The sequence below is a fragment of the Quercus robur genome, chromosome 2 (genome assembly GCF_932294415.1).
Source record: "Quercus robur chromosome 2, dhQueRobu3.1, whole genome shotgun sequence".
Lineage (NCBI taxonomy): Eukaryota > Viridiplantae > Streptophyta > Magnoliopsida > Fagales > Fagaceae > Quercus > Quercus robur.
Window position 1 is genome coordinate 36,904,404 of NC_065535.1, and position 27,511 is coordinate 36,931,914.

The following is a 27,511-nucleotide window of genomic DNA, read 5'->3' on the forward strand; positions in this document are numbered from 1 at the left end:
AACTAGGGCTGTCCAGAGACCCAGCCAACCCGACCCACCCGTCACTGCCGACCGAACCCAACCCGCCGCTGACCGATCCGACTTCTCCGGCAGTCGGCGACGGGTTTGTTTCTCCAAAACCCGAGTTTGGCGGGTCGGAGATCGGTTTTCCCTCTCTAGAATCCGATCAAACCGACCCGACCGACCCACAAGATTTCCGACGCTATTTGGTAGATCCAGTGAGATTTAGACCATTTTATTCAAGATCTTGGCGAGATTTCATCGGATCTAGCCAAGATCTTGTCGAAAATGGCCTAGATTAGGTCGGATCTGGAGAAACCTCGAAGATTTGGTCGGATTTTGGCCGTTTTCATGTGTTTATTTTCACCGTTTTCACACCGGTTTTCGCCGTTTTCTGGATTTTTGACCCTGACCGACCCGCCTGCCGCCTGTTGATGGTCTGATCCGCCCGATCTGATTACTCCGGCGGTCGGCGGCGGGTGCATTTCTTTGTCACCCGATTCCGACGGGTCGGTTCCGGGTTGGGCACAAACCTGACCCGGACTGACCTGTGGACAGCCCTACACTAAACTATCACTTAAATCCAAAATTTAAGTAAATGACTGAATTTGCAACAAATGGTAGTTAAAAGGACTGAAAATTTAAATAAAAACAAATAATAATAACAATAATAATAAAGTGAGAGTACTACCTGGAAACTCTTCCAAGTCAGAGGGGTTATTTTGTAATTTTGTCCATCAATACAATAATAACAGCAGATTAGTGGAGCAAAGAAAGCATCAAAGATGGAGGTTGGTGATATCAAGTTTATGTGTATCCCTGTGATTGATATGCAGAAATTGGAAGATAACAATGATGGAGAGCAGCAGCAACAGCAGTATAAGAAATTGAGAGAAGCATCAGAGGAATGGGGTTGTTTCAGGATCATGAACCACAAAATCTCGTTGACTCTGATGTCAGAGATGAAGAAAGTGGTGAGAGAACTGCTTGACCTTCCCATAGATGTCAAAAAACGCAACACTGAAGTGATACCCAACAGCGGCTATGTTGCTCCCACCGAGTTCAGTCGTTTTTTTGAGGGCTTGGGTATCTACGATTTTGGCTCTCCTCACTCTGTCGATGTCTTTTGTTCTCAACTGGATATCCCTCCACGCCAAAGGTTTTTTTTTCTTTGCTCAGCTTTCTTAGATTTCAGTTTTTTTCCCCTTTATTTATTTACTTTCTCTTAATAGTTATTAATACTGCTTTTTGATGAACAATAGTTGTTAATACTACTATGGCTAAATAGAGGAGAAAGCGTTATTTGTTTAGTAGGTGGAATATCTTAAATTGAAATTTGTTTATTAAAAGTGCAGGAAAAAAACTTAAAAAATCAGCTGAATGGTACGTGGACTTATTAATAATATCAAAAAATATAATAAAATTCATAAATAATAATATAACTAAATTGAAAATAGAGATAAATTGAAAAATTAATTTCTTTCTAAATACACACTTTACTCTCTTATAACATGGAGTAATAGTTGATACTGTTAGGATAAATTAAAAAATTGATTCTTAAATTTTTATACCATATTTTAATTTAGTCCGTAATTTTTTAATTGTATCACTTTAGGCTCTAATTTTTTATTTTAATGTTATCTCAATTTTGTCCTTACCTAAACAAGATGTTTCAAATAGTGATATTAAAATATTAATATTTATGCCAACTAATAAATGAGAAATTGGGTTATTTCACATTCCGATTAAAGAACCTGTAAGGGTCTTCATCACTTGCAGAGACTACAGACCACTAGCAAGAACACCAACATCAACGAACAAAAACTCCTAGACTCTCCCATCTCTCACACTCTCTAAAACCAAATGGGGTTCTTGATAAGAATGGAGAAATGGGACTGAAATGTACTAGGAAGAGAACCCTTCAACAAAGAGATAACGGGCATGTTTGGATTGAGGGGAGGGAGGAAGAGTGGAGAGGAGTAGAGATTTAGATAAAAATAGGCTAATTTTGAGTCAATTCCACTCTACTCTTCTCCCTTCCACTCACTCCAAACGGATCACAGATCTTTCTTTCTTTCCGTAAAGCTCCCACTTTCGCTCTCTCTAATCTTTGTTTTCTTTTCCATTTTATTCTGAGAAATTTTTCTCTTTCAATGTCGGTGGTAAGGTAAGAAAGAACCAAAGGGTTTCAGTAGTGTTAGATCTTCTTCTTGATGGGTTTTATCATATATGTCCATATTCTTTTGTATATAGCAGTGAAAACCAATCAATGGTTTGTGACCACGTTATGAGCGCCTGTGCAAATTGTTGTCAGTGTTTTGTTTGCTAGATTGAAAATATAGATCTAATTTTGTCGTTGGCCAATTCTACAGTGGGTTCACAGTAAAAAACCCAAAACATGGGTGGGTATAAATTTCTTAAATTTCTTTATTGTTTGAGTTTTTATTTTATTTTAATTTTTTTAATTAATCTAACGTGGCAACATATGTGGCATCCTACTTGGCATAAATATTGATATTTAAATAGCATCGCTTGACACATAAGCTTTTTTTCATTCAAGAGATAACGACATTACGATAGTAACTAGATTAATATAGGATTGAAAATGTTAGAGACCAAATTAATATAATTGAAAAGTTAGGAACTAAATTAAAATATGATATAAAAGATAAAAATCAACTTTCTAATTTACCCATTTTGCTATAGCAAAATAAAGAAGAAAGCTTTAGGAGCCGTTTGGTATAGGAGTTTGAATATATGTTTTTTATTTTTAAACAACATTATACGCATTTTCATACTTTTTTACCCACATGTATTTCCAAAAAATACAAACAACATTACTAGAATAGCATTATCAAATGGCCCCTAAAATTGTGTTGTAGTTCTACTTCCTTTTTGTTTTTTTTTTTTTTTTTTGCCAATAAAATACAGAATTGTAGTATACAAATTTGTCAAAAGAGATGCGAATAATGCGACCACTCGGAGGCACAAAACTCAAACAATTTGCTTGCCCACTCTGTTCACAATGAAATCTACAAAACCAAGACTTTAGAAGTCAAACAAACCAAAAAAAAAAAAAAAAAAAATTGGGCTGAAGTTTCAAGTTTTTAATTTTTTTTTTTTAATTTTTTGTTGTTACTGCTGTTGTTGTTTGAAGGAAGTTTGGGTTGAAGTTATACGGCGGGGACAGGCGAAAATGAGAATTTAACCATAATTTTTCAACTATATAGTTAGTAGTTCTGGTTCTCAAACTATATTATTTACTAGCATCTCGAGTCTATAAGACTCAATTTTGGCCTATAAATCGAGCATAAAAGACTCGATTTTTATGCTCTAATTACGTTCGATGTGGCATATTTTTCCACATGGCGACTACATGGAAATCGAGTTTCTATGACTCGATTTATAACCCTTATAAATAAGAACAAATCAGAGAGGAACCACCAGAACATCAGAGAAAAAAAAAAAAAAAAAAAAAAAAAAAAAAAAAAAAAAAGAGAGAGAGAAGATCGAGATCGGAGTGGGTGGCTTCAGATCGGCTTCAGACCACTGTGCGCGACCTAGGTAGACCCAGGCCGCACGAGCCCCAGAGGTGAGCTCTTTCTCTCCCTCTGATCTGAGTCTTTAGGATTAGGATTGATGTGTTTGGGATTTCTTAAATTTGTTTTTGGGTATTTCGGCTTGTACATGAGACTTAAAATTTTTTTAAATTTTTTTGGGTTAGAAATCGAGTCTTAGAGACTCGATTTCCAGGTAGACGCCACGTGGAAAAAATACCACATCAGACGTGATCAATCCATGACAATCGAGTCCCAAAAACTCGATTTATAGGCCCTATATCGAGTTTTTTAGACTCGAGATTCAAATAAAAAATATAGTTTTGAAACCTTAACTACTAACTAGATAGTTGGGAAAACGAAATTAGTTACCCAGATTCGCCGCGGGGACAGGGGTGGGGAAATTGATTTTTTTTTTTTTTTTTTTTTTTTTTGAGACGTAGGAACTTGAATTTTGTTTAGACACATTTAACAAGAAAAAAAATATCTTTAGATACATCCCTCACATTTAGATACATCCCAAAAATATCTTTAGATACATCCTTTACATGTTTTGATACCATTTGTGTGAGTCTCACATGTTTTGAGAAAGTAATCTCATAGTATGCCCTCTTGTTTGGGATGCCATTTGTGCTAAATAATACTTTAAAAAAAATGGTAATTATACTTAGGGACAGAGTCAGGACTTGGAATTAGGAAGTGGCTCTGCGGCTTGTTGTGTGCGGTGGCTCCGGCCTTTGACTCTATTGCTTTACTAGTAAAGATTTTTGTTTAAAACTTTTTAAAGGGCCAAATTGTTTGTTTTTGGTAAAATAGATTGATTGAGATTAATTCTTTTTAGCTTTATTATTGGTAATTTTTTTTGTTGGGCTAATTTTTTTAGGCTTGTATATTTTGTTTTATATTTAATCTATCAATTTTTTATGGCCTTTAAAAGATGGAAATGCTAAAACTATAAAATTTTTACAAATTGCTAATATTGTGAGTGGTTATTGATAAGTAAAAAGTGATGCAAGTGTATGAACCAACAAGAATTTGCTACCTTAATAGTTTGTAAAAATGTTGCAAAAAAGTTTGTGGCTATAACATCACTCTTAAAAGAATTGATGGCATTGTTAAGGGAGGTAAAATGTAATTTTATAAAACAAAATTGTTAAAATTAGTATCTATTAATATAATAATATTTAAAAAAAAAATTAGGGGGGGGGGGGGGGGGGGGCATAGTCCATAAATAGCATAGTCCATAAATAGCTTCGTCCATGATTATAGTAATGTTTGAAAGTTGGGGAAAAAATTGTTACACACTCTAGTGCTCACACATTTATACATGCGAAAAGTCAATTGTAGTCACAATTTCTATGTTAAAAATCTTGACTTCAAGTTACGAGCTCAATTGTGGTTTTTTTTTTTTTTTTAAATTTTATGTGTGTGCAACGAAATGTGTAATAAACACTACTCTTTTGAGAAATAGTCTATTTTGAATATCATCCTTACGAGAGATGAGTGTTTTTAGCATCCAAGAGACGAGTTACATGTTTTCAATAGAACTCATCTCTTCTATGTTGGAACTTTAGAAAATGCAATATCCATAAATACTTTTAAAATAGTCTTAATTATCAAATTAATTGTAAAAATAATATTATTAAGTAAAAATAGCCTTGTTTTTTTAATGTAAAATATTAATATTAATATTAATTACTGTCATATTTGTAAAATATTCAAATTTTGATTTTTGTATTTCAATCCAAGACTTGGCGATTAAAGAGGTTTTACATGTATAGTTTTAGTCATGTGACTTTTTTAATGAATCAACTAACTTGTTTAAATAATATACCTTGATAGTTCAATAAATTGTACAAGTTGGAAAAGATAACTCTAAATTAGTTCTAAAAAAAAAAAGACTTTATCCTTTTAAAATTATTTATTAAAAAAAAAAGAATTTATGGGTTGGATATTATGTAACTTCCTATTAACATTAAATTTTATGTATATGGTTATATTAAGTCTGAAGATGACATAATCCAATAGGAAAGCTGGAAATCTTATTTTAATTTTTAATTATTGTGTGGTGTAATTTTAATGAAATTTATTATCTATGAATTTAACTTGATGTAATTTTTTTAAATAAATAAAAGAAAACAATATCTTTGTTTTGGCAATCTAATATTATCTGAGGGACGAGTAATGATTGGAGTACTACAAATTTTTCTATATAAATCTTACAAATTGATTAGTCACCATTTACAAAAAAGTAATTCAAATATTTATTTATTATGTTGTTGAAGTGGCATAAATCATTCATGTCCATTTGTAAGCTTCAAATTTGTAACGCAATAGTGAGGAGAAGAAAGCATACTCTTTACTCTTACGAGAGAGAAATCATTGAAGGCAACACTTTATTCTATAATTTTAGGGAATGATACATTCTTTCATAAACATTTGGCAAGGTGGTTGTAGATTTGAATTTTAGAGCAATGGGTGATGTAATGGATATTATTGTTAATGTGACACCAATTACATTGGTTATTAATTTGTAAATTTTTTTGTAGTAAAATTGATTTTAATTTTAAATCTTCCTAGAGCAACTACCTCCAGTTCTGGTGCATAGTTTTTATGCATATGTTTGAACTTGTTTTCCTTTTCAAAACTATTTTCATATAGTTTTCTTCTTTATTAAATATCATTTAGAAACAAAGAGAGAGAAACAACTAGAGTTTAATCACATTAATTGATTCTAATTGAGCTGCTCTTATTGCCAGAGAGATAATACTGATGTATACTCAAGCAATACATGATCTGGCCATTGATTTAGGGCGAATGTTGGCCAAAAGTGTGGGGTTGGCGAGCGAATTGTTCAAGGGATGGTCTTGTCATCTTAGAATTAACAAATACAACTTCAGCCCTCAAACTGTAGGATCCACTGCTCTACGAATGCACACAGATTCTGGATTCCTAACCATACTTCAAGATGATGAAAATGTTAGCGGTCTTGAACTTGTGGACAAGTCTGGTGCCTTTGTATCCATTGATCCCTGGCCAGGTACCCTCCTTGTCAATCTTGGGGACATTGCTAAGGTAGGCAAAGGTTGCCATGTATGTCTTTCATTTATTTGTTGGAAATATCATGCTCTAATTCATAATGTAGTGGTTAAAAAAAAAGATAAAGTTTAGCTACAAAATTGGTTATAGCCTTTACCTACAACCTTACTCAATAAAATGAATATTATTACATATTTTGAAAATCTAACCATGGAATTTCATATTCTTTATACTCTTAATACACATGTCAAATTTTGTGTCAATTAGATATTATTTATTATATGATCTATAAGCTTATATTTTATGCATAATTTTAAATTACAAAAATTTGTAATTTAAACAATTTATTGATGACATAGTATTGATTAATTTTCTAGAAATTTTATAAGTATAGAAGATATAAGAAGAAAATGTAATCTAATGATGGATTTGTTAAAATTCACTTCCAATAAAAAGATATTGAATAAGATTGTAACCTAAGGCTACAACTAATTTTGTAGCTAAACTTTGTCCTTAAAAAAATGTTTAATTTTAGTTACATGACTTTTTTACTAAGGTGGCGTTTGGATAAGTGAGCGTTTGTGTTTGCTGCATTTTTTTATTTTATTTTTTTTTTTCAGCTTAGTGCCTCTTGCACTGTTCATTGTCCATGAACAGTGAATTTAGGCATGTGAACAGTAAAAATTTTGTGAACAGTATTTTTTTAAATTATTTTATTATTTTCAGTTTTCAACAAAATAAGCGGTATCCAAACAGATTCTACATCATATGATTATTTTTTAAAATAATACACAAAAATAATCTTATAATTCACTGCGTAGTGAATTAAAAAATAGCTCCAAACATGTTTGGAGGGAAACTTTCCTTTCATTTATCTGCCCTTTAATTAATTTTGAGTTAAAATTTGTTATAATTTTTGTTGATATGTTGAAGGTATGGAGCAATGGAAGGTTTTGTAATGTGAAGCATCGAGTACAGTGCAAGGAAGCAAGTATACGAGTGTCAATTGCTTCATTTTTCTTGGGACCCAAGGAAGCAGCAGTTGAAGCCCCACCAGAACTTGTGGATTCTGAAAACCCACGCCAGTTTGTCCCTTTTTCCTATGAAGATTATAGAAATCTCAGACTTTCCATCAATTTGCATGCTGGTGAAGCCCTCCAATTTGTACGCTCCCATTCATGATCTACTGGCATGCCGTGTATATCCACAGCCTTTATACGTATCCTCCTCACCCAATTGAGATGATCTATAAGTCTAGATATAAAACAAATTTCACAAATTTTTTTTTTTTTTTCATAATTATTAATTGTGATTGGTGCATAATAAAAGTTTTGTTAATGGTGTTGCCATTCTATACAAAAATGATCTCGCACTAAATGGTATTGTAGTATTGTTGTATTAAGATTCACTAATTATTTAAACTAAAAATTTAAAATAAAAGCTTGATCTTAGGCTAAGGTTTGAGGTCAACCGGAAAAGTTGGCATGCTCCAGTCATGTTTGGTTCCTTTGAAAACTGAGTGCATTCTATTTTCATTTCTATTTTTTGTAGGACTCAAACAAGGCCTATTCTTCACGAGTTATTTTTGGTAAATCTTAATCATATATCCATAAATCGTAAAAATTGTTTATGATTAATTATGTACTAATGTTGTCGTTGATTCGTCGTAAAATGTTATTCAGAAAACATTTTCAATGTTTTTAAGTGTTTGGCGTGGCATAAAATCTTGGTCAACCCAAAAATATTTTTTGTTGAACAGGAAAGTGTAGTTATGATGGCTGAAAAATGCTTTTACGCAAGTATGACAAAGTAAGCCTTGTCGATCACTACATATAAAAAAAAAAAGCCTCGTCGATCACTAGAGTATTAGTCGACCTGATTAAGTGATAAAAATGTCAAGCATCTATTTGGAGACTTGTTTAGCAGGACCTATTAGAACTTGTGTAAGATTTGGAAAACTGAGAAAAGAGGAGCTTGAAAGCTAGAGAGAAAAACAGAGAGAGAAGCTTCTGGATTAATTCTCTATTTTTACTCAACGAATCAAAAACTGTACAAAGCATCACTTTATAGCTACAGAGGAAGAAACTAACTTCCACATTATAAGGAAGTCAGTTATTGCAAGTGTAACAAATACGTGTGAACATAAAATTAACTATCTATAAGCAGCAACCACTGCATTCTCCACACACTTCACTACACTGGCTTCTTTCCCTTCTTCTTCTGGTCTTCAGCATCTTTGCACTTAACATCTTTACAACTTGCCCTTGAACCGCCGAGCATGAACAAGGATGCTTGTGAGATTCATAGGATTGAGATTATGGGTAGTCATATTGCTACTTCAATAGTTCCTCTCAATGTTGAATTTGGGGATGGTTCTCTTTTTCTTATGAATCTGCCTAGAGGAGATGACAAGGGTATGGTGTCTAGGCAAAATTGATAGAGATAACAAAGGGAGAAAGACCAAAATACCCTTATGGGAATCTCTATAAATAGAGAGAGATTCTCCAAAGTCCAAACAAAGGTATGAAAAAATAAAGTGTAAATTATGTATTTGGTCTTTATCCTTTACACTATATTTCAATTTAGTCCCCAACCTTTCAATTGTGTCAATTTGGTCTCTAACCTTTCAGTGTCATGTCGTTATCTCTTGGATGGAAAAGTTTGACGTGTCAAAAATTGACATGATTGAAAGATTAAAAATTAAATTGAAATATAGTATAAAGGATAGAGACTAAATACGTAGTTTATCCAAAAATAAACAAACTTACCATTAGTTTGCTCAAATTTACACTCCATTGTTCTAACTTTACCATTGGATTATCTATCATAACCCCATTAGTCAAGTAAGGATATAGTGTAGGCTTTCTTTTTCCTAATTTGGTTTTAGGGGTTTTCTTTGTTTTTCTAGCAAAAAAGGCAATCTTTAGGGACTTATTTGGTAAGAAATTTCTAATAATATTGTCTAAATTTTGTAGAAATATATGTAGGCAAAAAAAATATATATAAAAATACGTGTTGTGATGTTTAAACAACAGTTTTTATTGTTTAAACACCGTTACCAAATCGTAACTTCCTCCCTTACACTATTTTCCCTTCACAGTCACCAAATACTTTTAAAATAATTGTAACTAATAAAATAAATTCTTGAATAATATTATTATTAAGAAAATATTATTCGGAGGAAAAAAAAAGAAAAAGAAAGGATAACAAATGCAAGGAGCACATAGGAGACGTTAGCCTGCACGGCAGTACTGTTCAACTCTCTCAAAAAATCAAACAAAGCTTGTGACTGCACAGAACTACAGTGGTAGTAGTTTCATTCATAAATCAATCATTTCCGTTATTACCAGCTTGTGACTTCTGTTCTAACTGAGATTCATCAACAAAACACACACGTCAAAGCAAAGCAAAGCAAAGGAAAGCAATGCTATTACTCTTTCCCACACCCTCCTTTCCCGCCAATTTCACTCCCTCCAAACCTCTCTGTCTCCCTCACCGCCGTCTCCTCCTCCTCCGACGCAAGGCTGCCGACTTCGACTCCTTCACCGAGCGCTCCGGCTACCTCTTCGACCTCACCGCCTCCGAGGCCGATTCCTTGACCGAATATGGCGTCTCGAAGATCGCCGCCGTCTATAGGAGAAAACCGCTCATCCTATTTCGCCGCCTTTATCAGATCGGTACCACTTTTGGAAAATGGTTCGCCCTCCGCTACCTCGACCGGGTTTATGATCTCTCTGACCTCATGTTCCAGGTTTTTTATTTTATTTTTTTTTTTCGCTCATTTCGTTTCAATTCTTTGATTTTCTGCTTCTTTTCTTGTTTGCTTTACACTGTTCTTGATGGTTCTGATGCAGATTAGAGCCGCAGAGCTTCGGAAAATATTGGTCGAACTTGGTCCGGTACGTCTTGTTTCTCAATATTGAAGGTTTTTTTTTTTTTTTTTTTTTAATTATTTATTTTTAAATTAAAATTTCATGTGGAACAATCACTGAACTTTTACTTCTTTGTTCAATATTATTAGTTTCTTTTTTCCTTTTTGGTTTGGCCAACAATATGATATTCATGGAATATTGAATTTGTCTAAGATGGCACAACAATGTAGGATAGATTTAGGGAAAACTGGTCTGTATTCTTGGGGGTGGGCTTAAGGTTAGGAGAATTTGTGGATTTAGGATTTTAGAAGAAAGGGTTAGGGCTTGTAGAATGAATTAGAGTTTGAAATTTTTTGACGTTTGGTAATAAAGTATGTAGGATTAATTAGGGGTGGGAAAATGTTGGGTAAATTACGTGTTTGGTCCCTAGCTTTTACGTTTTGTGTCAATTTGGCCATTGACCTTTCAAATGTGTCACTTTGGTCCCTTACCTTTTGGTATTGTGTCAAAATGATCCTTCCCCTTAATAATAATTGTGAGCATTTTTCATCCATCAAGGACCAAACTGACACAATACCAAAAGGTTAGAGACCAAATTGACAAACATTGTCAAGTTTATGGACCAAATATGTAATTTACCCGAAAATGTTTGGTTTGGGTTGCAAAGAAAGAAGAAAAGAGAGGATTTTGTTATTGTGTAAGGATTGTGAACAATATCCTATATCATGAATGGTACTCATGAAAGAGTAAGAAGACCAAAAAGAACTCTAGACATCTACACTTATGGTCCGTTTGGATTGAGGGAGAAAAAGGGAGTAGAGTAAAGTAGATTTAGTACAAAATTAACTTATTTTTAGTCAACTCTACTCTAATCCCCTCCACTCTCTCTCCTTCCCCTCTTCAACCAAACAGGCTATTAGTTTTTTATGAATCGACTCCCAACCTTTGAAGACATCGAGCAAATATTATACGCGGACTCTTGTACAGCACTACTGTACTGGTGGCATTAGGACTTTGGATTTTACTAGTAAAGTTAAATCTCAATAATAATTATAAAAGGCATATAGAAAATAAGCACAAGACACTTAAAAAAATCTATTAGAAAATTTTAGACTCAACCCACCCTTAATGCATAGAAAATAAGCACAAGACACTTAAAAAAATCTATTAAAAAATTTTAGACTCAACCCACCCTTAATGCACAGGAATTGCAGAAAGTAAAGATTTGCTGCTGATTACAAAAATTTCCAACACTTGTAAACAGAAGGTAAGACTTTTTAATGAAGATTTGCTTGGGAAGTGGCTATGGAGATCTGGAATGGAGAGGGCTGCCCTTTGGAGGCAAGTGATAGCGGTGAAATATGGCTGTGGATGGGGTGGCTGGTGTACTAGGCCTATTAATGGTCCATATGGTTTTGGCTTGTGGAAAAATATTAGTTGAGGATGGTCTTCTTTTTCCCACCACATTCTATATGATATTGGGTATGGGTCTAGGGTGAAATTTTGGTAAGACCGTTGGTGTGGTGAAACATCTCTTGCAGTCAACTATCTTGAATTGTTTAGATTTTGCTGAGATCAGGAGGTTAGTGTGGCTGAGATTATGAAGTTTGATAATTGAATCCTGTTTTGGGATGTAAGTTTCTTTAGGGGTGTGCATGCTCTGGAATTAGAGGCACTGGCCAATTTCATGGATACCATATATGGTGCTTTGGTAAGAGGGTTTGGTGAGGATATCTGATAGAGAGAAGGGTTCATGGTTAAGGATTATTATAGTCTCTTAGTGGGCTCTAATGACTATTGCTTTCCTTGGAAAAGCATTTAGAAACAGAAGATTTATTTTCAAGTAGCTTTCTTTATTTGGATTGCTGCTTTAGGAAAATGCTTAACAATTGATAATTTACGAAAAAGGAAGGTTTGGATATTGGATTGGTGCTACATGTGCAAGTGTAATGGTGAATCTATTGATTATCTTTTTCTTCAATGTCCGGTTGCAATGGATCTGTGGGCTATGGTGTTCGGTCGTTTGGAGTGAGTTGGGTTATGCTGCAATTTGTAGTGGGGCTTCTAGCATGTTGGCAAGGCAAATTTGGCCATCATCGAAATTGGTATATGTGGTTTATGGTTCCACATTGCTTATTGTTGTGCCTTTGGAGGGAGAGAAATAATCGGTGCTTTGAAGATAAGGAGAGATCCATATCGGACTTGAAGCTATTTTTCTTTAGAACTTTAATGGATTGGTTGGCTGCTTTGCAGAACCAATCATTTTCATCTTTTCTTGATTTCTTAGATTCTTGTAATTTTTGTTCTTGATTGTTTGACCCCTTGTACACTCCCTGTGTGCTAGGGTGTTCCCCTTTTTTGACATCAATAAACTTATTACTTATCAAAAACTATTTTAAGCCTAGAACCTTTAAAGTCAAATGACTCATGTTTTCATTGGCCTCACAATTTGACCACATAAAATGAATCTTGAATGGATGAAATTGCGATTTATTTTGCTATGCTACGTCATTCTCCTCCGGTCGGAGGAAAAAAAAAGAAAAAAAAGAACCATGGATATGAGTTTTAAAGTTTTGGAGTGTGTACAATTTCTAGCAAAGTCTTGGAAAATTTTTCAAGGAGGGTGTTTGGGAAGCATGTTGTTAGAGAATGCATTTGAAAAAAAAGGAAGCCAAATTTGGATTTAGTTCTCATTGCAAATGAATATTGGATGGTAAAACTTGGAGTGGAACCCTAAGGTGATTTGTAAACTGGATATTGAAAATGATTATGATCATGTGAAATGTGAATGCTTAATGTATGATTGGGAGGTTTGGCTTTGATGAGAAATGGAATCGGTTTTGTGTTTCTATTGTCAGATTTCATTGGCAGTTAATGGTTTTCTGGGGGGAGAGATGGTCAGGTCTTTGAATGGATTGAACTCACTGTTTATAGACTTAAGCATGTGTGTCTGAGGTCATTATTTGTTTGGATGTCTATGGATGGCCATTGTCCATCTTATTTGTTGGATTTTTTGGATTTCCTGCATTGTTGATTGTAATTTAAGGGTATATTTTAGTACAGAGCCTGTGTACCTCAGTTCTTCCTTTCGTGTTCTTGTGAAAATAATTTAAAAGTATTGCAGAACTTCTACTAATAAAAAATTTTAGAACTTAGTCCTTGAATTTGTATTGTAGCCAGAGATTTCTGGGAAGATGTTTCTGCCTTTATATCCTTACTCTATGCATGATTTAAAATTCCCTAGTTCTTTAGAAGGCCTAGATATTCATGCTGAAGATCTTTTCTGACTCCAAGTTGATTTTCTGTAGAAGCATTATTAGTTCCCATAACTATTGGATTTTCTAGTAATCAGGAGAATTCTTCATTAAGGGACCCAACATCTGGTGTCACAGGCCTTTCAGTTACGAATCATGTTTCTATCTGCAATTTTACTAAATTCATTTACTGGAATATATATATACACACACACAAGGAAAATATTGATTTTTTTTTTTCCTCCTGGTTGTAATTTGTTGTTTGAGCAATTCATCAAGTCCAGTGATCTTAAAACACCCCTAGAAACGTGTGCCTTAGTTAATGTGTGATCTTCATTACGATAGTGTTAAATCATTTACCATGGAATTTATCTCAAAGTAAACAAGGTGTATAAAGTTTTAGGGAGATAAATGATGCAGCATCTTATCTATACATTGTTGAATGTTGACAAAAATGTGGGAAAAAGAAAGAAAAAAGAGAGGGCAAAAATTATTCTCACAATCATGGGGAGGAGGCATGTTGCAACTTTTGTTCTCTTCCTAGAAAATGTTTCAATACAGATGTAATTTGATAGAGTACTGATAATAAACTTTGTATATAAATATTAACCCTTTTTGGGTTTTTATTTTCTATACTTTTACAAGAATAAAACTCATCGTTACCCATCTACTAAGATCTAAATTATCAAGCGATTGAGGTTGATCTATAATTGCTTCTTATGGTTCTCTAATAATTTATTTTGAATATTTCTGTCTTGTAGGCATATATCAAAATTGCTCAGGCTATCTCTTCTAGACCTGTAAGTTGGCATATGCTTCATGCAAGAACTTTCTACTATCCATATGAAGCTCTGATTTCCATACTCTCTATTTTTATAAGAGTTCTGTTTCAATTGGCATTGGTTTCTTGTATTATTAGTTGCTATCACTCGAGGTTCAAGTCCAAAGGCTTTTCTATTGTGATATGATAAAGCATAAAAAGGGTGGCAACTTACTAGCAAATCTATGCTAAAACCCAATATGTATTTTTGAGTATAGGTTATCTGGAACTGTTTACCTAAAAGATCACCAACACACATCATTGGCTTGCAAGGAATCAATCAACTACTCCCTCCATCCCATATTGTTGTTCAACTTTTAAAGGAAACATCATTTAATGCATTATCTTTCAAATAACATTCCAAATCCACCCTTCTTAATTTAAAATCTTGTGGAAGTGGGGTATTGACATTTTAAATAAAGGTTAACTTAAGAAAGTAATCAATATTGTGTTCATTGACCTTTCAAACAAAACCATATTTGGGACATATCAAAATGCAATAGAGGACCAACATGTGGGATGGAGGGAGTATTAAGTAGGACACCAAACATACCATAGAGCACCTTGTCTCATGGAATAATAAGGTGGATTGACACATACTGGAATCAATTACTCAATCAAAGCAGCATTACATGCTGCAAAACACAATTGGAGAGGGAATCAACACTGACTGGAGGTGGATTGTTATTGACCGGAAGGGAAATGACATTCAACACTAAGGGGATTGGCTCAAGAGTATTAATTAAGTAGTAGCAGTGTAAATCAGCACTCTAGAGTGAGATCTTGGCTAGCTTAGATGGGGTTAAACTCAATTGTTGATTGTCTTGGAGGAAGAGTAGTCACGGTAAGGCTCAACTGTGGACTGTGGAGTGCTTATTGAGAACTCTGTCACTTTGGTCAGGTGACCTAGTCGGTGGTTGCAATGGCAGCTGGGTTTGTCCTTGTTGATGTTGCCAATGCTTAGTCTCAAATTTTTTCATATGGTTGTGGCTGCTAAAGTTGAATAGAATGATTAGTATGGTCAATGGGGATGGGTAATGTTGGAGTTGGTGGGGAATCCTAGCATTGTTAGCAATTGTTTTCTATTGCTTTGATACCATGACAATTAATTAAGTGTTTTATTGTACATCTATGTTTTTCTTTATCATGATTTGAATCATGTCCGGATTGAAGGTTAACTTGAGCAAGTCAGATTTGGTCCTAGTTGGGATGTACCTAAGAGCATTCAAATTAGCTGACAGTGCTTGTTCAATTTAGGAGGCATTGTAGATTATGCATTTCATTTTTTATTTTTATTCATTTCTTCTTTCTCACTACCGAGGCACATTGTCTCTCTCTCTCCCAGTCTTTGTTTTTTCTCTTCTCTCTTAGTGACCGACGTCTCCTCTCTCACAAATCGTACAATTTTTGGATAAGACCTGAACAATTGAACGTAAGAAAGAGATCTGAAAAATGAAAACCCCTAAATTATAATTTGCATAAAGTGAAATCAAATCTAAAAAATTAACCACATTCAATCCCTACAAAATGAACCCTTACTCTCACTCCCACTCCCACTCCCACATAGTACATACTAAACTCCTCACCTCAATCAACCTCATCTCCCTCTAAATCACTCTTTGAAACATTAACAAAAACACCTATCTCCCATAAAACAAAAAGCCACCACCATGTACTTGTCAGAGAAGCCTTGCTCCATAGATTTCTACAAAGAGGAAGGCGCGTGCGACATGATGATTGAGGAAGAGAGGGGTGAAATATGAAAATTAAAATTCAATAGTAGGAAATAATATTTTAATAGAATAGAGAAAGAAATAGAAAATTGGATGAAAGTGTTTTGAGAAATTGTTAGCTAAAATAGAAAAAGTAGGCTCTTATTTTAAAATAGAGTCAAAGTTTTGTGCAAACTAATGTAAATTCTCTAACTTGGAGGAGTTGGTGGCTATTTTGGGATGTAAATGGTCAACCTTTGGGGGCTAAATTCAAAGAGAAGAAGATTTGGGATCCAATTCTTGAAAAGATGGAAAAGAGGTTGGCAAGGTGGAAGCGGCTTTATTTATCTAAGGAAGGTAAAGTTACGCTAATTAAAAGTACTCTTTCGAACTTGTCTACTTATTTTCTTTCTATCTTTTCTATTTTGGATGAGTTGGCTAACCATATTGCAAAGTTATTGTGAGAGTTCTTATGGAGTGGTTTAGGTGCAGAGTCCAAGTTCCATTCGGTAAACTGGACACAAATTTGTGCATTTCTTTAGATTAGGAGTTAGGCCATTTGGAATTTGAGAAGATTAAATCTAACTTTATTATAGAAGTGGTTGTGGAGGTTTGGTACTAAAAGAAAGCTACTCTGGAGGACGGTGATAGAGGTGAAGTATGGGAAGTGCCTTTGGGGGGGGGGGGGGGGGGGGTGGTGGGGGAAGTTGGTGCACCAAAGTGATGTCAGGTTTTTACGGTTAGCCTTTGTAAATCCATAAGACATGATTGGTCGACTTTTTCATGGTATCTTCAGTATAAGGTGGGTGATGGAACTAGAGTAAAGTTTTGGGATGACTTGTGGTGTGAGGATTGACTTATTTTTTTAAATAGGTAAGTAGTGAAATTTTATTAATCAATGAAAAATATAAACTTTGAGCTCACAATGATGAACACAAGAGATAGAGTTGATTAATACAATTATTCAGTGATTTGAGGATTGAGGCATGTTGGCCTTTGTGTAGTATTTTCTCTCTCTCTCTTTTATCTCTCTTCTTCTTCTCTTTCTTAAGGTATTGTTTATACAACCCCCCAAACACCATAAAAAACCTCTCTTGTTTCTTCTTCCTCACAACCCCGAATCAAGCCCTTTATTTTACCTATTAAAACCCTAAATCCCCACATACTTTCTTCTACCAAATAGCCATCAAATAACTCATTAGACCACCTTTTAATTCCTAAAAGAACTCCATAACCCTTTCTTCGACGACTAAATTCTATTTACACAAATCCTCCTAATTCTTAACCCACCAAAAGCACATGTTAATAAAGTCCACAATTTATCCTACGTTATTGGTACTATCATTCTTTAATTTCTACTAATGCCATGTCTTTTCCCTGGAAAAGCATGTGGAGCTCAAAGGTATCAGCTAGAGTTGCTTTTCTTTCTTTCTTTTTTTTTTTTTTTTTGTGGACTGCTGCTTTGAAAAAATTCTGATGTGGAAGAGACGTATTATTGTGTTAGATTGGTGTTGTATGCGTAAATGTAGTGAGGAGATTGTGGACCACTTACTTATTCATTGCCCTATAGCTACATAGTTGTGGTCTATGGTATATGGTTTGTTTGGAGTTCAATGGATTATGCCGCTGAGTGTTATGGATATGCTAGCTTCTTGGCAAGGTCAGTTTGGTCTTCATCGGAACATAGCAATTTGGTATGCTTTCCCTCATTTTTTGATGTGATTGGTGAGAATGGAATGTTAGAAGTTTTGAGGGTTGTGAACAGACTATTCTTGATCTTAAGTTTTGTTAAATCTTTATTTGATTGAGTTGATTCTCCTTTAATTTTGTCTTAGATATGATTGAACGTTGTACTTTGAGAACTTGATTGTGTTGCACCCACAGTATACTCGGGCTACCTTCATTTATTAATAAAGTTATTTATAAAAAAAAAGTTACTGTAATACAAAAACATATTATTTATTTGAGATTAATTTATAAATATATTACAATTTCACTTCTACAAGTAACAATTTTCAAGCTTGATATTGAAAAGGCATATGATTATGTTTATTGCAATAGTTTACCGTATATGTTAGATTAGGTTGTGCATTTCTAGGTTTCCATTATTAGATTCTCAATACTCATCAGTGGAAGTCCATCTAGTTATTTCCCAACATTAGAAGTTTGAGGCAATGTGACCCATTGGTACCACTTTTGTTCATTTTGATAATGGAAGTTCCTAACATGATGATTGATAAGGTAATTTCCGGTACAAAGAGGTGGTGGGAAGGAATGGAGACGCCTCGCACATATACAATTTGTTGCTTGAAGATATATTATTATTTACTGTGGTGCACACAGAGTGTGATCGAGCTTTGAGGTGTATCTTGTTATGATTTGAGATGGTGCTATTGGGGAGTGTGCCAAAGGTTAGTAGCAATTTTGAACCTGGCCCGATCTTGCTGGTCAGACCGGTAGCCTAGTGACTTGGCACATAGATTGGTCAGGGTTGTCAATTGGATCGGATGTGCACAAGAGCCAGTCAAAACCGGTAAAACCCAGCGGGTTCTAAGCAAACCATGTGACTCGACCGGGTTTTAATAATCCAGCTGAATTTTGTGAATTGTGTAAAATTACATTAATAGGTCAATTTCATTGACTTCTTTACTGTTTAATGTGTGATAATATGATAATTTAAATAAAAGAAAACTTAAAGAAATAAAAAAAAAATGCACTTTTCAGTTTCACGTAGCCAGTTAGCATGTAAGTAGGAGTATATCAGTATATGTGATATTATATATTACTTAAACCTTCTTTTCTCTTCTTTTGTTTACATTTCTTGCACTTTATTTGTTTATTGCTTTAAGTTAAGTCTTTAAATTTTTTTCTCTTCTTTTGTTTATGTAGTTTGAGATTTCCTTATTTATTTATTTAATATACTGAATTTTAAAACACGTAACAAGATTTTATTTTTGCAAAAACTTTGTTGCAATCTTATGACATTTGTTTATTTTGCTTGTGAATTTTATAGAATTTCTAATGCTATTGCTTGTGAAACTTTGATTTTGAATAATAACGACAAGTTTAATTTAGGCATATGCCTTTTTTTTTATTTACATATTCATGTTATGATTTCTCAAATTTACTCATATATATATATATATATATATATATAATTTTTGACATCTTTTTATTTAACCGTGCGGTTCGACCATTGATCTACTGGTTGAACTAGTGACTCAACTCATAGATCGGGTCAACGTCCGGTTCGGATTTAATAACTATGTTTGCAAGGCAGGCTCCTTACCAATGAACTATTTGGGAATTCCTTTTGGTGATTCATTTAAGGTAAGTTAGTTTGGAATGACAAGATAGAGAGATGGAGAAGAAGTTAGCTGGATGGAAGGTATTGTATCTTTCCAAAGGAGGTATATTTGCACTCATAAAGTGCACACTATTGAATCTAGACCTCCGCCAATGTTAGACCCTTGGTCCTCGGGATGGAGTGGTTGCATGTTGCACCCATGCCATCCACAATATCCTATGGGTTAAGCAAGGTTGTGGGCAATAGTAGGTTGTGCTGCCCCTCTTGGTGGTGCATGAATGCATGAGTATGCTGTGTTGGCAGCATGACAGTGGCTTTGCAAATGCCATACACTCATGGTCATGGCTTGGCTGGTTGCAGGCCATTTGTGTGTTGTAGGCAACATTTGTAGTGGGTGAGCCATGGCAACTTGAGTGGCTTGACCATGGGCAAATTCATGAGCAGTGGGTAGGTTGTATATGTGCAAGGAAAGGTTGGGTTGCTTGAGCATGTTGGCATGCTGGGTATTGTAGGAAATACGAGTTTGGGCTTTGGCTTGCTTGGCCAATTGTAGTTAGATGGCATATCCGCATATGGGTGGCGATAATGTTGTGTAGGTTTTGTAGATTGTGTTGACTAGACTTGGAGGTGGCATTGGCATGGGCCAAGCCCTCCACATGGTGGTGTATGGACCAAGGCTGAGTTGCTAGGTATTTGCTTGGGTTGCCAAGCGTTTTTGCATAGCTTGTGGTGTGCAGGAGCACGTGCACAAGCAATGGGCATGTGTAAAATAGGTGGCAGCAGCATGGCATGGTATGGCAATTACCAAGCAATTGCATGTTCAGAAAACCTTTGTTGGTATGCTGGAAGCATTGAAAGGCTCCAAGACAACAAGCAATTGTGCCCTAGTGGCAGTTCTCAGATTGTGACAGTGAGTGTTGGGGCAGTTACCATAACAGTTATTGCTGCATGTGATCCTTAAAGTTGAGACTAAGTAGGGCGAACTTAGTGCCATCACAAGGCAAAAAAATTGGGTGCAATCCTTAAAGAGCACACTATTGAATCTACTACCTATTTACTCTATGCCTGTGTTTACAATGCCAATCTTTGTGTTTACAATGCCAATCTTTGTATCTAAAAGACCGGAGAAGATATAGAGAGAGTTTCAGTGGAGTGGAATGACAGAGGAGAAAAAGATACACCTTGTGGATTGGCAAACAACTTGTACATCTTTATATTTAGGAGGATTGGGGATTGGAAAATTGAGCACATTTAATAACGTGTTTGTGGGAAAGTGGCTATGAAGATTTGCTCATGAGAGCAGTCAAATTTGGAATGAATAATAGCAGTAAAATCTGGGGTTGAAGAGGAGTGTTGGACTTCACATCCACTTTGCATAATGCATGGGGTGGGGGTTTGGAAAGCAATCAGACCATGACGGGGCTCATTTTCTCGATATGTTGCTTTTAGTGTTGGTGAAGATCTTCAAGTGAGATATTTGCACGATGAATGGGGTGTTAAGAGAGCCTTAGCATTCTTATTTCTTGACCTTTTTCACTTAACTATAAACAAGGAGGCTATGGTGTCAGAATATATGGTGGTTACTGATGGTGGGGTTCATTGGAACCCAATCTTTGGGAGTCGGAATAGTTTTTGAATTTTTTTCAAGCTGCTATATTCAATCAAAATTCATGTGGGAATGGAAGACAAAATGTATTGGAAACTAAATAAAAATGAATTTTTAGTGTTTGATCTTATTACGAGGCAATAAGAGGAACAATGGTATCAGACTTTCCTTGGAAGTTGTTTTGAAGGGTGAAGGTACCTAGGAAGGTAGCTTTCTTTTTATGAATGTATTGGAATATTTTCCTTGGTGTTGTATGTATAAAATAAATGGATAATATGTGTTGATCATCTGCCTTTGCATTGTTCTATTACTAGGGAATTGTGGAATTTTGTACGTAATTTTGGAGTCAAATGGGTGATGCCCAAAATAGTGAGATGATGGCTATGTAGTTGGAGATGAAGACCAAGCGCTTTTTGCAATGGAGTGTGGAATATGGTCTTTTCATGCTTGGTGTGGCTTGTTTAGTTGTCGAGGAATAAGGGGACCCTAGGAAGCATGGGTGCGGATTTGGGTTCGGGTTCGGGTGCGGGTGTGGGTTCAGTGCTGCAACATGACAATTTTTGAAAAAGTAGGACACGGGTGCGGCGGGATATGTTTATTAATTAATTATTAAATATATTTTTATTTTTATTTTCTATATATTGCTAAACACTTTTTTCATAAAATGGTAAACATATATCAATTTAAGAGCAATAGTATATAGATAATAAAGTGAATACATAACCATTTGCATAATGTTCATAAATTAGAATACAATATCGAAAGTTTGAAACTAAAACTCAATAAAAGATAAGTTTGAAATTAACGTTTTTTTTTAATAAGTATTTCAGCCCATATCGGGGCGTATTTTGGACTGAATCAAACTAAATCGAACCGTATTGGGCCGTGTCAGGAAAAAAAAAAAAATTCGTCAAGGGATGCACATGCAGCCCCGCGCCCAGGCCACTCGGTGCGTCCTGCTGAGTTCGACATGGGTGCGCCGACCAAAATGGTGCACCTGTGCTTCCTTGAGGGGACCTTTGAAGGGTAGGGACTATCAATTGAGAGGATGAAAACACACTTTGTTGGGTCTCTCTTCTTTTGGCTGTTAGGAGATATTAGTAGACCTCCAACGTTGTATGATTTCCCTGATTTGTTGTACCCTTGATTGCTAAAGGAGTGGTTGGGTAAATAGCTAATATACCCACTGTCCCTCCCTTTGTATACTGTATATTTCTTTCTTTCAAATGTAAATTGACTTACATATAAAAAAATTGTAAGTGCTATACTTTCTATCGCACCAATGATGTGATTCTCTTTTTTGTTTTTAAATCTCTTATTTCATGATTGTCTTTAAGATGATCCTATTTCAAGATATCTTCTTGCAGGATTTGATACCACCTTCATATTTGGATGAACTCTCACTGTTGCAAGATCGAATAAGTCCGTTTTCCACTGAAGTTGCTTTCAACACAATAGAACAAGAACTTGGGTTACCAATAGATGAAATTTTTTCTGAGATTTCACCAGAGCCTATAGCGGCAGCATCACTTGGGCAGGTTTATATTTGTTTATGCTCATGATCTGGGACATTTTTTGTGATATCTTTCATGTAATTAAGCTTTGCTTTCTTATCTAGCCACAGAATTTAAACTTGCTTCAGTCCCTCTCTTCTCTTAAATAATTAGGTTTATCAAGCTAGGCTTCGTCATAGTGGAGAGGTTGTTGCTGTTAAAGTTCAAAGGCCTGGAATTCAAGCTGCCATATCCTTAGACATGCTAATCTTGCGTTTTCTAGCAGGGTTACTAAGGAGAGCAGGCAAATTGAACACCGATCTTCAGGTATTCTGTAACATGTAGCTTGGGTAAAATACCTTTTATTTTTATTGGCCTGTAGATGAGGAATACCAGTATTATATCCAATGCATTGTGTGATGTTGCTGACTACTGAATGGGTCTTTTTGAGGGTTTGAACATTTCCAATTATATATGAGAGCATTTTGTACATAAAAAAGGTCATAGGTTGGCAGCCTTATCCCAATTTTGGAGAGCGTGATTCAAAGAGCATTTTGTACATATAAATGTTTTATGTTTCCTTGTCATATTGGAACTAAGCAACTTGACCTTTAATTTGCAGGCTGTTGTTGATGAATGGGCGTCAAGTCTTTTTCGGGTACGTATTGATCTTTCATTATGACATTTTCCTTATTAAGCCAGTAGATGTTATGACTTGGTGGAATGTTGAGTAATAAGGCTAGTCCTTCAACTAAATGCTACCTTTATTGCTTAGAGTTTAACTAAGTCTACTACTATACCATAGTTAAAAAGTGCCTTGTAATACAGGAAGCTTAAAATCTTAATATCAAGAAACCATGCTGCTTCCCTTAGAATACTCACAAGTACTATTCGACTTAGATACTCATGCAAAAATAATATTTTGTCATACATTTGGTTGAAGAGAGTTTTGATACATTTGCTTGCATCTTAGCATCTGAAAATATACTGCGTAGGGAACACCTTAAGTGTCATCAGATGCTTACTTTTCTAGAGGCCATTTAACTTCATTCACTTATTCTATAATTGTTATATCATTTGTTACTTTTAAAAGCAAAAAAGGGGAAAAAGAAAGAAAGAAAGAAAGAAGAAACTGGGAAATAAGTGGTTGACACTGTCGTAAATTTCCCACTGCTGGTAAAGCACATCGGAACTTATTTCTTAAAACATTTTGGTTGCATGAGCAATATTCTTAGAGCTTCAAATTGAATACAGGTAAATCACATTGAATGCAGGAGATGGATTACATAAAAGAAGCAAACAATGGTCTCAGGTTCAGGTAGGAGCATGATCTGAGTATTACTTATGACTGAAATTTCATGATAAAAAGTTTCCATATCTAATTTTTTTGCTGTCTACAATCTAATTTTGGATTCAATCTCTTAAAAGTAAGTTTGGTGGCATATTTAACATTTCATATAGATTAGGAATTTCATTTTACAGAGGTATCCAACAACTATTTCAATTAGTGAATAGTGATGGTAGGATCAAGCTTCCAACCTTGATAGTGCTTGGCCACACTGTTTTCTTGAATTTCATGATATGGTTAATTTTATCTAGGGCTAATTCAATTGTGTTGTAGGTAATCCCTCACACAAATCTATCATGTTGGGTTGCGAAGAATGCCAAACGACAATGTCTAGATAACTAACTGAAGTAACGTTTTCAGTGATCTGTTGGGTTTGGTAGGTTTCATTTGGTGCCTTGAGGTTGCTGTGATGAAGTACCACTAGTCACAGTATGAGTCGATCTAGAGTTGTGCCGGTTCATGATTGGTCAATCTGATGGGCTTTTGAGTTGAGCTGGGTCAAGATGGTAATGGTGACAAAGAATTGGCGCAGAGGGGGGGGGGGGGGGGAGAGAGAGAGATCAGACTTCATTTATTTTTAGATTTGAAATCAGAAAAACTCGTTTTATGGGACTTAATGGCACAATGTGGACAGAACTAAACAGGACTAATTTAAAAACAATATAGAGTTGAAGGACTCAATTGAAATAAATGAAACTTTAGGTAAGAAATTGAAAACAGGTCAAACTTAGAGGATGTAATTTGTAATTAAGCCTAATTTTTATTTTTTTTATCTGGTTATTTTTGTTTTTGTGTGTTTTTTTTTTTTTTTTTTTTTTTTTTTTTTTTTCCTTTCTGTCTTGCCTGTTGGCCTCCTTTCTGATTCCAGCCATGTTGATCTATCAATTTGAAAATTTAATCATTCATCTAGATTGTTAGAAATTTTGTTACAAAAATTGCACCTTATTTCATTAGGGGATTTTTTTGGTACTAGACTTGTATCCTAGACTATGTTTAGGTACTTCACTTCCTATAAGGGGGCTAGGTGAGGATAAAATGTATTGGATTCCTAGCAAAGTTAAGAGTTTCTTGGTTAGTGATTATTATAGAATTTAGTTGGCTCTGCTTTCTATGGGTTTCCTTGGAAAAGTATTTGGAAGCAGAAGATTCCCTCTAGAGTAGCTTTCTTTGTTTGGACTGCTGTTTTAGGGAAAGGCTTGACAATTGATAATTTACGTAAAAGGAAGGTGTGGATTTTGGATTGGTGCTACATGTGTAAGAAAAATGGTGAATCGGTTGACCATCTATTCCTTCATTGTCCTTTTGCTACGGATCTATGGTCTATGGTTTTGGGTCTTTTTGGAGTAACTTGGGTTATGCCACACACTGTTTTGGGGCTGATACGGTGTTGGCAAGGCAGCTTTGGTCGTCATCGAAATGGTTATATTTGGTCTATCATTCCTCATTGCTTATTGTGGTGCCTTTGGAGGGAGAGGAATAGTAGATGTTTTGAAGATACTGAGAGATCTATTCCGAACCTCAAGCTTCTTTTAGAACTTTAAGGGATTGGTTGTTTGCTTTGCAAAATAAATCTTTCCCTTCTTTTATTGTTTTCCTAGACTCTTTCAATTTTTGTATTTGATTTCCTTTCCCTTGTTCACTCCCAGTGAACTAGGGTGTTCCTTTTTTATCAATTATCTTATGACTTATCAAAAAAAAAAAAAAATGTTTAGGTACTTCACTTGTCAGGATGATATTCCACCTGATTAATTAATGTTGCCTGATAAAATTCTTCAAACTCTAGAGAGCACAATAATACGATTTACAGTTTAGATAGTTGTTTTCTGCTTGTACTCTCATTCGTTACCTAATATTATATGTTTTGATTGTAATTATATGCTAAGTCACCTAAGTGTGTATATATATATGTGTGTGTGTGTGTATACATTCTTTTGGCTAGGTTCATGGTGATATATGCTTGAACAGACAGTTGTATGGCGGGCTACCAGATGTGCTGGTCCCAAAAATGTTTGTGGAGCACTCAACTCGTAAGGTCCTTGTTATGGAATGGGTGGAGGTATGGTTAATTTCATCTTTGTCATTTGTTACTCACTAAAAATTTATATGTACCTAATTCTTGGAATAATCCTAACTGCCAGTTTCCTGTAAAGTTAATTATTGTATTCATGTGGTGATCACGAGGCCATATCATTTACCTTGAAACTAATTAAATACCACCTTCTTCAGATATAAGTGTGTGTGTGTGTGTGTGTGCGCATGCTTGTACACATGTAATAAAACAGCTTTACAATAGAGGAGATATCTCATGTACAACAGGATAGCGAGAATCTCCTACAAAATTACATATATTACAAACGGAAACAGAGGACATCAACAAAATATACTAGCGAATTCACTTTTGTTGTACCAAAGATGTGGATCACTCAAACATTGATGTCCAATATACCGACTTAAGCTCAATTACAGAGTGGTCCACACCATTGAAAGTACAGCTATTCCTCTCCCTCCAAATAGTCCACATCAAGCAAAGAGGGCTACATTTTAAACAAAAGAACTATATTTGTCAAACCAACATCTCCAACCAAAGAATAGATCAATAACTCCCTTTATATATATATTATGAGTTTTGATAAGATTAATAACCCTCTTAGGTATCAACCAATGAACTATAAATCTAGAAAGAAACAAAAGTCCACAGCTTGTAGGTGACTTTACAATGAAATAACAAATGATCCACCCTAACAGTAACATTTGCACATACAACACTAGTCAACCAAAGGGATACCCCTTGTAATGAGATTATGCTCCATCAAAATCTTTGCCATAGTTTCTGTCCACCCAAAGAAAGCGACTTTCCTTGGAATTTTAGAGCAGCAAATAATCTTCCGTGGAAATTTCCTGACATTAGCACCTCTTAAAAATTCATAAAGAGCACGGACCACAAACTTACCATTACTTTTTGTCGTCCACCTGAAACAATCTGAACCCATACCACTTGGATCCTTGGAATATACATACATATATAAGGGATTTGCTAACCTTCTCATGTGGAGTTTTCAAGTTTCCCTAGTCTTAAGTGGACAAAGATACACCCTTAGAGCATTTGCATTAGCTCGTACAAAATTCCTGTCTATTTTAGCATAAAAACTTACTTTTTCTACTTTGCATACTCATTTTTCAAAACACTCCATATCAGATTATCTATTTTACACTACATTTCATTAAAATATTAAATTTTCTCGATTTTTGTAATTGTTTTTCTTTCTTCACACACAACAACCATCATCCACTCACTTCCTTCATCCTTGAGATACGTAAAAGAAAGAATATTGTAGCAAACTTGTAAATTATACAAATATACTCATTGATGTGGATCATTTTTAGCCAAAAATGTGTAAATTTTACACATTTTTTCTATTATACACCCACTAATGTGAGTGCTCTTAGTTTTGGTTTCTAGTCATTATGGAATTTCACAGTAAGTAAAGATCGTGTTAGAGTGG

The 27,511-nt window shown here is 34.9% G+C and overlaps 2 protein-coding genes across 4 annotated transcripts in view; both read left to right on the forward strand.

Moving 5' to 3' along the window:
* Positions 1-708: 708 nt before the first annotated feature.
* LOC126713552 (2-oxoglutarate-dependent dioxygenase DAO-like) lies at positions 709-7,972 on the forward strand. Its single transcript, XM_050413308.1, has 3 exons — positions 709-1,159; positions 6,317-6,632; positions 7,530-7,972. Exons 1-3 carry the CDS (start codon positions 786-788, stop codon positions 7,776-7,778), a joined length of 939 nt encoding a protein of 312 aa, XP_050269265.1. The 5' UTR covers positions 709-785; the 3' UTR covers positions 7,779-7,972.
* Positions 7,973-9,818: 1,846 nt separating this feature from the next.
* The window catches only part of LOC126713553 (uncharacterized aarF domain-containing protein kinase At1g71810, chloroplastic), a 29,514-nt gene continuing 11,821 nt past the window's right edge, over positions 9,819-27,511 (forward strand). Inside the window, exons 1-8 of one of the 3 annotated variants that reach the window (XM_050413309.1) lie at positions 9,820-10,347; positions 10,451-10,495; positions 14,484-14,522; positions 22,535-22,705; positions 22,835-22,987; positions 23,283-23,318; positions 23,935-23,978; positions 25,974-26,064. In XM_050413309.1, coding sequence (XP_050269266.1) covers positions 10,021-10,347; positions 10,451-10,495; positions 14,484-14,522; positions 22,535-22,705; positions 22,835-22,987; positions 23,283-23,318; positions 23,935-23,978; positions 25,974-26,064 — 906 coding nt within the window. In that variant the 5' untranslated portion in view covers positions 9,820-10,020. Of the gene's footprint in view, positions 10,348-10,450; positions 10,496-14,483; positions 14,523-22,534; positions 22,706-22,834; positions 22,988-23,282; positions 23,319-23,934; positions 23,979-25,947; positions 26,065-27,511 lie in introns of all 3 variants that reach the window. The other 2 variants (XM_050413311.1, XM_050413310.1) reach the window with 2 other exon arrangements.

What these genes read in the sequence shown, in the direction of transcription:
- LOC126713552 (XM_050413308.1), top strand. Translation starts at nt 786, where the DNA reads ATGGAGGTTGGTGATATCAAGTTTATGTGTATCCCTGTGATTGATATG. An exon ending in GATATCCCTCCACGCCAAAG is followed by an intron (nt 1,160 to 6,316) that starts GTTTTTTTTTCT and finishes TCTTATTGCCAG; the next exon opens with AGAGATAATACTGATGTATA. An exon ending in ATCTTGGGGACATTGCTAAG is followed by an intron (nt 6,633 to 7,529) that starts GTAGGCAAAGGT and finishes GATATGTTGAAG; the next exon opens with GTATGGAGCAATGGAAGGTT.